Below are 14,696 nucleotides of genomic sequence, written 5' to 3' on the forward strand. Positions count from 1 at the left end.
ATTGGCCCCCTGGTCCTGCTCATGCGCAGTGGGGGCCCACCCTAATTGGGCACAGGTGGGCTTGACACAAGCTCATGATCACTCCCTGGCAATTAGTGGCACCTGGTTGCCTCGTTACACTACATTTGTAAACATGTAAAAACCTCTGAGATGGAAAAACCCTGTGCAGCATTCCTCAAAGGTTGCTGACCCCTGCTTTACTGCAATGTGTCCTGATAAAGTTGTGGCTCTTGTCATTGATGTGGATGTGCATTCAGTACATGTCTGTCACAGTCTTCACTGAATAGTGAAGTAGAAAGTACACAAGGTCAAAGGGTATCATCCTATTGTAGCTGCAGTTCAGCATTAGCTTCCTTTCACTCATTTCTCTGACTAAGAACAGAAAATCCAGTGATACTGAACTGCTCTTCATTCCTAGAACAGAGATCTTCATCTACTCTTTTCCAGAGAAGCTCTGGAAAAGGAAGACACAATGAACCATTGCAACAAAAACTGTACTCAATCCTACACAAAGATTAAAATAGAGTTTTTATTGATGGAATAACAAAAGTGCTTTTCTTAAATATTTTTCAAAATACATTTATACAACTTACAATAATATATCCAAAATAACTGTATATACAAAACATTACCTTGTTTAATGTATGTGCTTCTTTTTATTTTTGAAAATTACAAAGCAACTTTTTGGCAAAGTTCAACCTTAGGAGGTGATAGTTTTGAAGGTTGAATTAAGAAAAATAGAACCTGAGGGAAAGTGACATTGACTGAAGTCCATGACAAGCAAGAAGTTCTCCGTTTAGTTAAATAAAAATGTTTTTGTGATATTTTTCACATTACAAAAATAACAGAAGTGAAGGGAAAAAAAAAAAGATGATGGGTACTTTTTTTATCAGTTTATAGAGCAGCTTCTCATTCTTCAAGGTATAGGAACTTGAGATAAAGAGTGCATGTCAAAAATGAATGCAAGTAAGGACAGCAGTGCTCTGCTGTGGCTTTTGTCTTTTCTGCAGTCTCTCTTAGCTGCTGTTGATATGATTGACCTGATTTGATCTGCGATGGATTTCTTCCAGAAAACTCTCAAGCTGTTCTATCAGCATTCGTTTTTTAAACCTGCATTGAAAAGAAAGCATAGCAATGGATGCACTCAGTCATACACAAAACATTGTTCACAAACTTTTACTGAACCCTGGAAATTTCAGCTATTATTTTAGGCCAAGGGCATGATGAGCTTATATACACCCCATATATATGTATCTCCCAAAGTTCTAGTGAACTACTTATTTTCCATTTAATGAGAGAATACAAAACTATGCTTACTACAGTCTATTTTAACAAGTTGCTGAGCATCATTTAGGCCCTCAGAAAGCCAGGAAAAATAGTTTAGTGTTTGTTGTCTCCAGAAGTAAAGTTTTGAAGTACAGAAATGAAACATGATGAAAAAAATATAATCCTAAAGCTGACAAGAGCTTCAAGGGGTTATTTGTGTGCCTTTTGTGGTGCATTCACAAAAGTTAAGTGAAGTTGATACTAGTGAAGGAATAGGCACTAACACAGTGCAGAGCAAATTCCAAAGAAAGAAATACAAATTAAGAGTTTGAGAATTTTTTTTTTTTCAATTACAGATTTAATCCATACCTGGAGTTTCTGCAGTTGTATTTCATACTGATTACATAAATTCAGGCAGCAGATCTTTTTTACACACCTCCCTGCCTCAGAGCACACAGCTCTTTGCTGCTTCAAGCTAGCCCTTCCCCTTGAGACATTTTTTTCATGTGAGAAGCCACTTTGATCAATGCTTTTGGTAGCCATGCACATATTCAAAGATAAGCAGCAAAGATCACAGACTTTCTCTAGTCAGCATCGTTCTGAACTATACACAGAGTTCACTCCCATGGTCTTATTAAACCCTGGCAAAAGCCTCCAGTCCCAGCCAGGCCTCCCAGTCCATGTCCCAGCATCTGTCCTAACTCACATCCCACAGAATTCCCCACAGTCCCAGTTTGACTATAGAGAAACAAGCTTCCATTCCAAACCAAGGGGGTTGGGCTATCTCACTGAATCCCCATGATTCTGGGCTCTGATCCTTCCTTCTCACCACAGTTCTCCTCAGTAACCCTACAGAAAGCCCACACTTCAAATACTGCTTCCCCTCCATTCTTCACAACTATTCCCTGCTTACTGAAATGCATTACCCTGAGAAATAGATAATTATTCCTTCTTAGTGCCTCTGGTGAAAGTCAAATTATTTAAGCTAGTAGCAAAGTGGTTTATTATAATGCAATCCTAGCAAAAATTTAACATGCTTATATTCTGGGCAATGTTACTTTCCAGGATACTTTCAACCCCTTCTGAGTGACTGTGGCGGTAGTTGATCAAGGGTTGGACTCGATGATCTCTGAGGTCCCTTCCAACCCAGCCTATTCTATGATTCTATGAGCTGCAGAAGTTAACAGCAAACATTTCCTAGAAACTTTTAACCTGGTGGAAGATGGGGAAAAAGCACATTGCTAACTATTCTCATATTACTGATGGCATAAGAATTAAAGTGCACTATATCACACCCCACTCAAAGTTCTTCTCCAAATGCTGAACCCTACAGAAAATATTTTTTTTGAGGCAACAGAAACAATTTACCACATTAACCACTACTGCAATTAACAGAATTAAGCACTTCTCCCCTAACAACCACCAGATTTGAACAGGGACTGTTTCTAAACACACCCGTTCTTGCTGAAGCATTCAAGAGATTTTTTAAGTCTGTGTTGAGAATCAAAGCTGAATCCAGGAAAAGAGAGCAGGTATCTCAAATTTATGGTATTACAAAGTCAGCTATCAGTTAACAGGACTATCTTACACAACTCTGGAGAGTCTAAAGATGTTTCCTGCAGAGAGCAGGGAACCTTGGTTAAATGCAATAGCTTGCCTGGGTAAGCAAAGAAGCAGAGAATTGCACAGAGATTTGTATGCAGTGTTACCTGGCTGGATAAAATGAACATATTATAAAATCTAACCTAGGGAAGAAGAGGAAGAAAAGAGATTAAGTTGTTCCTGCACTCAAACAAATAAAAATTAAAGCTTAACAACAGCTGAGAAAAACAGAACTGCCAACTTTTTACACCAGTAGATACAGAAAACTGTTGGCTGTGGCAAGAGACAGGATTTAATTCTGATGCATCCAACAGCAACATTCTACCCCTGCCAAATTGTGTAGAGAAAAAGTCAACTGAGGAAAAAAGGTAACTGAGACAGAGAATCTGTGAAATAAAAGAAAAACTTACAGATGACCTGAAGAGCTTAATTTTAGAGACACCAATATTCCAGCCCTGCTAAGGACTGCCACAGACTCCAGAAGTAGCAGTATTGTTTTGGTGTGCCAAAATATAATGGATAACCTGTATAATATAATGGATAACCTGAGGCTGTGGAAGACCTCTGACAGGTGATTCAGTAATAAGGACAAACAAAGCAAAAGCATGATAAAGTAACTGTTTCTGTAGGAAGAGAGTGTGATCTATAAATATCTATATGCTCCACTATGCTGGCAGCAGAATGCTAAAGAAGCTGTACATATGTTCAACAATCACATACCTTAAACACTCATCATGGTTTTACCCAAAAATTACTTTGGTTTTTATTTAATTATAAAATCTGTTTAATAATGCCACAAGAAAAAAAGCTGGCTACAAAACCGGATTACAGCAAAAAACAAAAATAAAAATAATCAGCTATTCTTTGATGCTTCTGCAATAAGCCTCAAAATTATTTATACTTATAACCAAGGAAGACACTGGAATTATTAGTCCACATCAGCTCAAATTCTACAGGCTCCAACCATATTTAATTACATGGTTTCTTCTTTAACATGTAGGATGCTAAGCAAGTATGGTCAGTGTAAGGATGTTGTAAAGGAACAGTTTCTACTTGGATTTACAACACGGGGTTTAAGTTCTCAGCAAGTCTCTGCTCCAGTGTCAAGCTACCTCCATATTTCCACAGCCCCAGACAATACTAAAATATCTCTGAAGGAAACAAATCCGTGGGGCAAATACATATATTTATGGAGCAAACTTGGGTCTCAAAAATATTTTTAGGATGAGATTTTTGAGTTGATGCAGAATAATAAATGTCAACTTTTTCTGAAAATCTAATTCACAGTAACGTGCCCTTCCATTAGTTTTCCAAGTCAGCAGTACACTCTCACTTAAACTTTCCAACTTGAATGATTTTCTGGAGTTACCTTCTCTTCCTATACAATTTGTCCACCTACATTTATGGTGATTTGGCAGTTACAGCTGCTAACATTATGAAAAAATCTGAGGTTTGTGCAAGCAACACACACCAGAAAGTTTCTGCACTTCTGGGTTGAGGGAATTGTTTTCATGCAGTGCAACATATTGTGTGGCAAATTTCAAAGAACTGCAAGGCTGTCAAGCAGGTATGTATGGCAGTACCTAGTGTAGTTTTGTAATATTAATACAATTCAGTTACCTACCTTGAAGCTTCTTTAATAACATTTTGTAAAAATATCAGTCGGGTTTGTAAGCTTCCTTGTACATGCTTCAGTAAAAAAAAGATTCTTTCATATTCTTAAAGAGAAGAGCAAAATCACGGTTACTCAAGAAATCCCTACAGAGATATCTGTTGTAAGAGATCTGAGTAAAATGCAACAGGTTAATTCAGTTTTTGTAAGCTTTTAGGAGATATCTCCTATCAACCAGGCCTGTATCAATGACACTGTCTAATGAACACTAAAAAACATAGGATGCTGTAGCTTAGGATATTACTAACAGGCTGACTCTAATACTACTAATATAAAAAAACATGACTTTCATGAACACTGATAGGTAGAGAAATGTTTTTATCACTCATCCAGGAAGCTTTTAGCAGAGGTTTTTAAACAAATTTTTCAGCTTTAAATTTTCTTTGCTTCATCTCATGGTTCATTATGTTTCTCAAACAGTAGTCTAGTGTGAATTCTTTGTCTAGTTCTCATGTCAGTAATCTGGAAGAGAGATAAGGTGTACTTACTTCTCCCTGGTTTTCGTATCTCTTTCATAATTTGTGCTCTTAGCTCTATATTAATCTCTCTGGAACTTCTGCAACGCACTGTTTTTTTCCCTTTGCTGGGTGAAGACACTGGCAAGTTCTCTTCAATATTTTGCTCTTTACTACCTGATTCTTCATTATTCTCCAAAAACCCATCAACATTCATGTTATTCCCTAAATGTCCATGGCCTGCATCCTCTGTATGAGATGCCGGGCGATCCAATGAATTGAACGGAGAAGAGGACATAGAAAAATCTGAATCCACAGTATTTGGGAAAGTGTCTGATGCAAGTGGGTCTGCAACATGATTCTCAACCACATCTTCCATTGTAACTTCATTATTTGTTTCTGACGCTGAAAAAACAAAGATTACATTTGTCAGCTTCAAATTCTTTATCATCTGATACAAGCCAATGAGTCAGTTCAGCATTAAAGTCTTGTGAAGTTATCCTACAGCTTGTACAGTCTGCTCTATGTGCCAGGCACAAGAAAATGTGCTTTGTATCACTCAGCACAACACTAAAACTTTTGGCAAGTTATGGATTAAAAGCCCCACAGGTATATTCCCTATACGAACAAAGAAATTGCTACATGGACTATTAACAAAAGAAAAAACACCTGTAAAATGTGCTTTTATGACAAACTTGTCTCTCCACATTAAACTGAACTGGTGAAGTTTACTTTAGTGATGAGCAGTGAGAAAGCCTGCTCCACAGCACCTCATCTCCACAACAAGGGAAGTAAATCCATTGCACTACAGCAAACTTCAAACAAACTTCACTTTGTGATCATTTTGGAGCATCCGAATTCCCACACAAAGGAAGAACATCCTTCTGACTGTCTACATTGTCTCTTCATTTAATACAGGAAAAAAATGTTTATACTGGGACAACTGTATGAAAGACTAACTCTGTAATTAATCCCAGATGCACATCAAAATGTTTCATTTTCAAAAATAAGGGATAAAATTGCCATATCTGGCAAATCCGCCAATGGTGTTTCTACATAAACAAGTTTTTTTGCAAAAATTAAAAAGTAAACTCTATCAAGATTAAGAAGATTCACTTACTTTTGTGAATAGGGATGGGTTTAACAAGGTCAGGCTGTGCTTGTGTGATGGGTGTTGGTGGCCCTTTTCCTCCAATGTGGTTATTCACAACGGGAGGAGTTTGCGGGCGGCCTCTGAGCAGGGGGGACATGCAACGCCGCCTTTTGGGAATCCCTTGCATATTTGGTTCTCCAGGTCTTTTATGTTTATTCTGAGGTCCTGATACAAATTCATCTGCTTCATCTATCATCATTCCCTGTAATTGATTTAATAGGGATAGTTCTTAAAAATTTGCACCAAAACTACGTGATATAAAATTTAATTAATGCTTTGATGTGATGATATTTACCACGTATAACGCAATGATGTACAGCATGCTGTTTTGTACTGAATTCCAATATGAAATATGGGAAAAACATCCCAAACCCTTTCTAGACTGTGCTCAAGGCCCTTACCCAAAGGTCAGCCAAGTAAGACAACTGAGTGAGTTGTCAAACTTACTTAGTAATTGTAAATGACCCAAACATTTAAAAGAGTTCTTAAGTGATGCTGGGAATTTAGGCGAGTCCAAGACAGATTTGGACAAAAGGGAAAGTCTATCCTCCCAAAATTATGGGAAAGTTTTTATAGGAGAAGTTTGGTAACAGAAAAAATGATTAGGTGTTACCTATACTACAGTGACAAACTTATTTCATTTATAATACATTTCCAGAGGCTAAATATTGGTTTTCCTGCAAAGACTGCCCTCCATCAGATACTACTGATGGAAAAACATGAAGCACTTTCTTTTAAGCTGTATTTTTTGAAATAATTCAAAGTGTTTCCACAATACATTGTCCTTCAAATGCTCTAAAATTAGTTGCACACATGCTCATAACAACACATTTTTTTAAAAGCTTTACAGAGAAAGTCACCTTTTTGTCCAATTTGAATGGATTGCCAAACGTATGAAGCCTTCTTGGTTGATCAGGATCAAGTTCCCGGAGAGGAGAAGGTATTTGTTTTAGGTACTCCTGATAGTTGCCCATTTGTGCTATAGGTACACTGTGAACTTGATCTATTTTAAGAGAAGGGTTTATTAATATATGATACTGCTCACCTTACAAGAACTTAATCTATATCCACTTCATGCCTCCAGTTTTCATTCTTTTATCAAATGTATTAACAAAATAAATGTGCAAAACTGTCATTTTTTGCCTGTTATGTGCATACAAGAAATTTCCATAAGTGAATCAGTCTTGTGTATTTATCATTAAGACAGGGAAAAAATCAATAGTTGTCATCCATGGATGTCAGTTTTCCAGTGTGTCTCATAACATTTCAACAGGGTAGAAGGGTGAAAAAGCTGAAACTGGGAACAAATTATAACCAAAACATTGCTACAAATAAAATCTGCATTAAAGCAAAGTAGTAATGCCATGCTGCATACATCGTTCACATAACTCTACCCAGTTCTAGGTACTCATGATTTAATTGTTGAGACTAGTTTTTGCCAAAGAAATGGTGATTTCTGACCACTGGAATCTACAAATTCTTAAAATCCATAGGACCTGATTCTAAACTAGTTATAGGTTTAAAGTCATCAAACCTTTGATCAAGCAAAATATGCACAGCAGAAATAGCAGGAAAAAACCCTAACATTAGTTCTTACATGGTTTAACCCCTCCCTAGAGAGCAACTTTCTCTTTCACATTAAGTAACCATTTGATCACAGATGTTAATCTGGCTGAAGCAGTCACAGCACTACTGTAATGTTCCCTTGCACTCTCCTCATTTTCTCCACATATGTCATCATCCTCTGTTTCTTAGTTGCCAGAAAGCAGTGCCAGAAGACACAGCAGAAAGGTAAAGAAATAAATTAGCAGACTACTGAACTATTTGTCACTGGCCTAAAAGACAAAAGAACCACACTGGCAGAACCCCGTGAACAAGCCTACTTTTCCATTGCTCTCAATCCACTTCTATGGAGGGACACTGTAATGTTCAGAACTGTCCTGTAGTTTTTTTCCTCAGATACATTATGAAAGTTGGGGGAAAACAGTGACCAAAGAATCCTATGTAAAACCCCAAGTCTCCTGATACTGTGTAAAGGACAGAGAATCTGATACAGTGAATCTGTATCTTCTCAATCCTCAACAAAACATGCAGTTCAACAGCAGCACCAGACAGCCAGAGTTTTAAAGAACAACACTATTTGTTACAGTCTTAATTTTTTTAGTACCGATCAGATCAGGGGTAGGCAAAAAAGAAACTTTCTAACCAACCTTCATCTTGTCCTTTGAGGAACTTGCGAGTACTCTTCAGTAAATTAGATCTCATTCGTGTTAACTGATCCAAAAGATTTCTTCTGGGTATGTCATAAGCATTTCTAAAAGTCTGAGGTTTCAAATCCTATGGTTCCAGTAAATAAAGTTCCAATTAATATCATGTAGGAAACAATATATAGCATTTCAATGGAAGTGTATTGAAAATAACAACATTACACACAGTGGTGCTTACCTTATTCAGCAAAGCTATTTGGAACCCAGCATACTCCTTCATATTGAGGTCTAGAGGTCTATGAGGAATTTCCCCAGTAATCCCCTGTAGCAGATGTTGAAAATCGTTCCTATGTGCCATAGACAGGTTGTGTGATCTGCTTCTGACCTTAATTCCAGTCTCTTGCGCTACCTTTTTGCCTACAGAGCCAATGACTCTATCGGACTCTATTTTGGCCTTAATTTGAAATAAATAAATAAATAAAATTGACAATATGCTCTTAAAAGGATTAGTCAGACTTATTCATTTTAAATTCCTACCTAGAAGATTCAACAATGTGCTAATACACCATGACGACCATAACCAGGATGAGTGCTTAATACATAACCATTAACAATTTTAAATATAGTGAACAGGTTGTGCCTAGATCTTCTGCATATTTCTCCTCTGCTGCCCATTATGGTATCTAAGCACCAAGATGCATGCAATGCTTTTATTTTCATAAAATGCCATAATTTGACTAGTAATTTTCTGCAAATCTATGTGTGCTCACATAGACTGTTGTTCATGGTAACAGCTGAACAGTGTAGCTCTCAGAAGACCGATTCTCCCACAACTATAGTTGGGGTCAGTCACACAATGGTATCAACTTTTAAAAGCTCACTACAAACAGTTGTAGCATAAATACTGAATAAAGGATAATACTTCAATTTGTTTGACTAGACAGACCTAGCCCATAATATTATGTTAGATCTGTACCAAATTGAACACGTTCATAAACACCAGCTCTTTGGCAGGACATAGTTGAACAAAGAGCCAAAAATAATTTAGTAATACACCTGCCAGTGGTGGTCTTGCAGTTTCACATAGATTTGTACACTACTCAAAATTTGAATATGCACTTATTAAGAATAAAGAGTCTCTACTGGCAGAGCCTTTCAGGAGCTAGAAATGCTTTAAGTACAATTTGTAGTGCCTGTCATTACATATGAGGAGTGCAAGACATCTAGGTTGAGAAATCAGTTTATCTGACAGAATTCTGAGCAATATGACTATGATTTAATAGCATATAATGTAAACATCAAGAAGTTTGCTTCCTTAAATAATTTATATTAACATTTTAAGGAAAAAAAAAAAGTCCATTAGCCAAGTTAAAAGTACCTGCACTACTCTTTTGCAAATTTTCAAGTCTATTGCATTACTTTTTGGTCTTGAACAAGAAAGCTTATCATGCACAGATCAACACAAGCATAGGTAGCAGGGCAGAAATGCTTTAGCTGGTGCAGGAGACTATTCAAAGATACGGGCACTATTCTGAACACAGCCAACAATTTCTAAAGTTCACACTTCTATGTTTGTAACCTTATTTGAGATTCTGAATTATGTCAGTTTATATATACTGAATACTCTCCATTTCATTTAACAAGCTAATGAAAGGACACTTTCTGATTCAGATGCACAAAGAATAAAATTATTTTCTGAAAAAAATGCTCCAACAGCTTTAATATCTAAGGTAAGAGAACACATTTACTTTTGGACAAAAGTATGTTACCATCTGTACAAGTAAAAATGCTTCTTAAATTAAAAATAAATTAAAAATAAAAAAACCTTTGATTTGAACCTCCATGTCTATCTTTACAGTCCACCTTATAAAAGTCTATAGTAAAACATCAAATTTTCTTTTGATTCAGAAAACCGAAATGCTTTTTTGCTAATTGCTTATAGGAAGATATTAACGTGGTCTTTCTACTCTTTTTTCCTTGAACTTGAGTATATTAAGATCATCCTGATACTAGAATAAGTTTTTACTGCTCTTTTGCATCAACATTACCTGCTGACTCAACTTTTTGAGATATGAAATGACACTGTAACTAAGTCCATATTCCACATTGTCAGCTATAAGGTTTGGTGCTCCCATCATTCTCACAGCTTTCTTCAAAGGCTGAAACATGGAATACATTGTGTCATCATATTTAACTTTATAAGCATTGTATACATATTTTGGCTAACTATCCATTTCAAATAGGACATGAGGCCCTCAAAGTTAGAAAAGAAGAAAAAAAAAGACTTTTACAGAAGCATTTTAAAGCATAAGTTCATTCGTACAGAATCAGTAACAGATGCTATTTATACACACATCATAGCTGCTGAATTTTCATAACATTCAGGTCTCAACCCTTCCAGGGGACTTCAGTTAAAACAGTAAGTATAACCAGGCATGAACCACTGCCTCTTTATTAACACATACTTTACTTGAAATAGGGAATACACCCATAGCAGACAGGTAACTACAGTTACAGAGTCAAGTAGAAATTTTAACACCATAACTCATCTTACCCCAAGGTAATAAGGAGGCATTGTCTTCAAATAGCTTTCAAATGACTGCCGCCATTTCAACGTGGGCTTTGCCTTGTGAACTTTAAACAAGTCATCTGATGGTTATAAAAAGAACAGAGACAGAATGAGAGGCACTTCTACACAGCATTGCATCTTTTGTTTTGTCTGATAAACTCTCAAAGAAATGCTAATTCCTTATTGCTTAAATTAACGTGTATTTTAACATACAACTAAAACAAATATATACAGACACAAGATTAATGCTGCTGCCAAAAGGTGGAACCTGATAAACCATCTATTAAATTGAACTGGTAATTGAGACAACAGGTTAGGAAAAATGGCTCACTAAAATATTGAGAGAAGAGAGACTAAAATGTATCTAAAAAAATGCTGATGAAGTAAATCATCTTAGACATTGATTCTGAGTCATGAAGGCCAGCTGACTGGTGACTTGTAGAACAAGTTACTAAAGACCATTACATTGCTCAACATTCTACCTTTCTCCAGGTGTGTGATTAATACTGGCATTAAATGCAGTAATCTGTTTAGATGAGATCAATTTTTAAATCACCTAGGAAAAATTTCATGAAGTGGTGCTTACCTAGCAGTGGAAGGAGGACTGGATAATTGTAAGGCATCACAAATAAATTGACACAATTCAACGCTGTACTGGCTTTCAAGTAACCAAAAGGATGACCAAGTTCACTGTATTTTGCACTATTGCTCACGTATACCTGCAATAAAACACATCATATTGTATGTAAATCCAAAATACTGTGTGCTGAAATTTTACATCCTACTTTGATTGTAGAATAAAGGCCATAAAACAGCGTTGCAGAAATCATCTCAATTCAGCATGCGCTCTACTTGCCTGCCAGCAGGTCTGAGGGGATTTTCTTTCCAGGATAAACTGGGTCAGTGGTGAAGGTTCTAACTCATATTTATCAAAAGGCAGTTTGTCAATGACCATTGGCTCACAGTCAGTACAGGAGAATTTCACCACAGGATGAGACGTGCGAGGTGGCTAAACACAAGCATTCCACTGTTAATACATCTGCACAATGATTAAAATGCAACTGTGGTACAACAACTAAAGTAATATGGCTCTTTGAAAACAAGCATGTTTAAGGAGTCAATGCAATACAAGATTCATATTTACTGTTAATGACTTCTAAGCAATTAATTTATGGTGCTATCACTGTCTTTATCTGAAGGAATCTTAGCTTCTAAATAAATGTCAATTATTTTACCTAGTAAAGTTCAGAACAGCATACAAGCAAAACCTCTTGCTTATACACAGAAACTTTGTAAATGGAAGTAAATACCAGAGGGAACAAAAAAAAAATAATCTTCAGTACCACTATGGGGCATACCCATTTTTATTCTCCACAGAAGCAGGAGCTGTACTTCTGCACTTGCAGACTTCCTCCAGCACTTTTCCTTCTAAGCAAATTTAACAGTTACAAAATTCAAATGGAATTATAATAACCAAGAGAACTCACATTTTACGTGGGCCTGTAAAAAATTATTTAATTTCAAGCAATTTTAGTGATTGGATTTTGATATTTTTATTAATCGCCAGGAAAAGGCATCTGTGCCTTGAGTTTCAAGTATAAGCTAAGAACATCTTTTGCTGAAAAGGAGAGCTGATTTTTTGTATATGATGAAAATAGGAGCTGTATGCCTTCAACTGAAGGGTCTTCAAGAGAGGAATGCAAGAGGAATACTTACCCTGAGCCTCCTCCAAGGCCACTAGAATGTGGGGAAGAGCTCAACTGAGAAGCTTCTTCCTATTTACTCTCTTTATAAGAAGATAACTAATAAATACTTAAGATGAACTTGGGAAATGCAGCATTTTTCTTGGACTTTTCTACCACTTCACATTGAAAGTAATTTTTCTATGTCTGTAAGCTCTATCCTCACTCAAATATTATCTGTCCACAGAGCTGGTCTTGCCTTGAATGTCTGCTCTGAGGAAGGTGTACTGTCCAACTGTACACAAAACAGGAGGCCAAACCAACAGAAGGAACTGCAATTCTCTTCAAAAAAGATGCCTCCAATAAATAGTGGTGGTGGAGTTTTCCACCAAGCCATGAAGCAGCTATATGAGAAAAAAAAGTCTGCAAAAGAAGTTGAATGCTAAGACTTGAGAACTCCAGTAACACCTGTTCAAGAAGGGCATACACAGCCTTCAGTGACTGTAGCCCTAGACACCAAAAAATTAAACCTGTAAATAAAACAAAAATTTCATACTTGTATCCCTCCTCAATCACCTGTATTTCACAAGGCTTAGCATATTTTTCAAACAAAAGAGGTAAAATTTATAAAAAGTTCAATTAGTTTTGTAGTCAGCACACTAGTTTCAGATAAAAAAAACAAACACAAAAATTCAGTAAAAATCATCATGAAAGGTAAGGAGCAATTATAAAAATCCATTATGTCTACTTTAATGATTTTCAAAGATTAGCAGAAATATATAAATATGTTATACTATACTAATTAGTTCTCAGACCAAACAAAAGGTAGTGGCATACATTCTTTTATGAAAAAGAACAAATAAAATAAAATTGTGTGGGTAGTATTTAGGAAAACAAGGTAAATTTCTCTACTTGGGATAAGTTGAAGGTATAGCTACACTGCATAAAAGCAGATGACATTACATACACCTTCTAGAATGAAGACAGAACTATCACACAGATACAAAATTGGAAGATCATACTATCTTCTATGAGTACTAGCTGGGAGGCAATAAAATGTGATATCCTATTATTGCAGTGCCACCTTATTTCTGGATTGATATTTTAACAGAATGCAAACAGAAACACTACATGAAAGTCAGTAAACAAATCTTTTACAGGCCCTTTCTTAATGTGCCAAAGGTGTTAAACAGCAAAGCCAGTGGTATTATTTGCTATTCTGTAACTTATCCAAGGCAATGACAACACAGGTTTATACAGACATTATTCCTTCTTGGGTCATACTGCTTTTACATTTGCTACACTGATGCATACATCTTAAGATTTAAAAAGAAGTGAACAGGAAATCCTGGAATATTCCCCCAACAATAAAGCTTGTGCTTTATCTAACTTCAGTACCTACCAGCGTTGGAGAATTTTGATCTGGCCAAAAGGATTCAGGAACAGGCCAATGACCTATAGGAACACCAGTTTTAGGGTTTGGTCTGACATAAATAAGTTTGTGACAGCTGTGCCAAGGTTGGGGTCCAAAGGTTCTAGATATATCCACCTGTGCATCTACAGAAGAAAAAGGCTTTATGAGTCAAAACAGTGTTAAAATTCAAAAAGAGTACCAAATAACTTCATTCAACAGTTTAAGACCTATACCCTCAGGGAAGCTCTTCCTTCAGTTAATATTATTTCTAAGAATAGCAGATAGTTGCCAGTAAGCATTTCTGCAAAAACCCAGAAACTAAGAAACAAAATAAGCATTGAATGTTTACAGCACTAGAACTGAGAAAGCTTATTATCTGGAGCTCTTCATTATAATCAGTTTCTTTTTCCTCCCAGCTTTATTACCAGATAATATTCAAATCTCCCTGCATTAAAAAAAACTTATACACACAACTAATACTGCTGCACTAATCTTTAGTTGAAGCAAAACAGGATGTAAAAAATCCCACAATCAATTCCCAGTAGCATCCTAAGAGGGACATTCAGAATGAGAAGCTAATGCTACATAGTTATATTGGCTATTTTAACTCTTAATGCAGCCACTTTACTACAGTAAACTAAAAAGAATGAATATGTAGCCTAACAGTACTTCCATA

General features: G+C 36.3%; 1 protein-coding gene across 5 annotated transcripts in view; it reads right to left on the bottom strand.

The window, feature by feature from the left end:
• Nucleotides 1-509: 509 nt before the first annotated feature.
• Nucleotides 510-14,696, bottom strand: part of INTS6 (integrator complex subunit 6) — a 44,333-nt gene continuing 30,146 nt past the window's right edge. For 4 of the 5 annotated variants that reach the window (XM_030459883.1, XM_030459866.1, XM_030459873.1 and 1 more), the window contains 12 exons: nt 14,009-14,163; nt 11,781-11,933; nt 11,511-11,643; nt 10,910-11,004; nt 10,404-10,514; nt 8,594-8,809; nt 8,359-8,485; nt 7,009-7,151; nt 6,116-6,350; nt 5,029-5,400; nt 4,493-4,586; nt 512-1,110 (listed from right to left, as the gene is read on the bottom strand). In XM_030459883.1, the coding sequence (XP_030315743.1) occupies nt 1,017-1,110; nt 4,493-4,586; nt 5,029-5,400; nt 6,116-6,350; nt 7,009-7,151; nt 8,359-8,485; nt 8,594-8,809; nt 10,404-10,514; nt 10,910-11,004; nt 11,511-11,643; nt 11,781-11,933; nt 14,009-14,163 (1,928 nt within the window). In that variant the 3' untranslated portion in view covers nt 512-1,016. Of the gene's footprint in view, nt 1,111-4,492; nt 4,587-5,028; nt 5,401-6,115; nt 6,351-7,008; nt 7,152-8,358; nt 8,486-8,593; nt 8,810-10,403; nt 10,515-10,909; nt 11,005-11,510; nt 11,644-11,780; nt 11,934-14,008; nt 14,164-14,696 lie in introns of all 5 variants that reach the window. The other variant, XM_030459857.1, reaches the window with a different exon arrangement.

This window comes from Calypte anna, chromosome 1 (genome assembly GCF_003957555.1).
Source record: "Calypte anna isolate BGI_N300 chromosome 1, bCalAnn1_v1.p, whole genome shotgun sequence".
Classification (NCBI taxonomy): domain Eukaryota; kingdom Metazoa; phylum Chordata; class Aves; order Apodiformes; family Trochilidae; genus Calypte; species Calypte anna.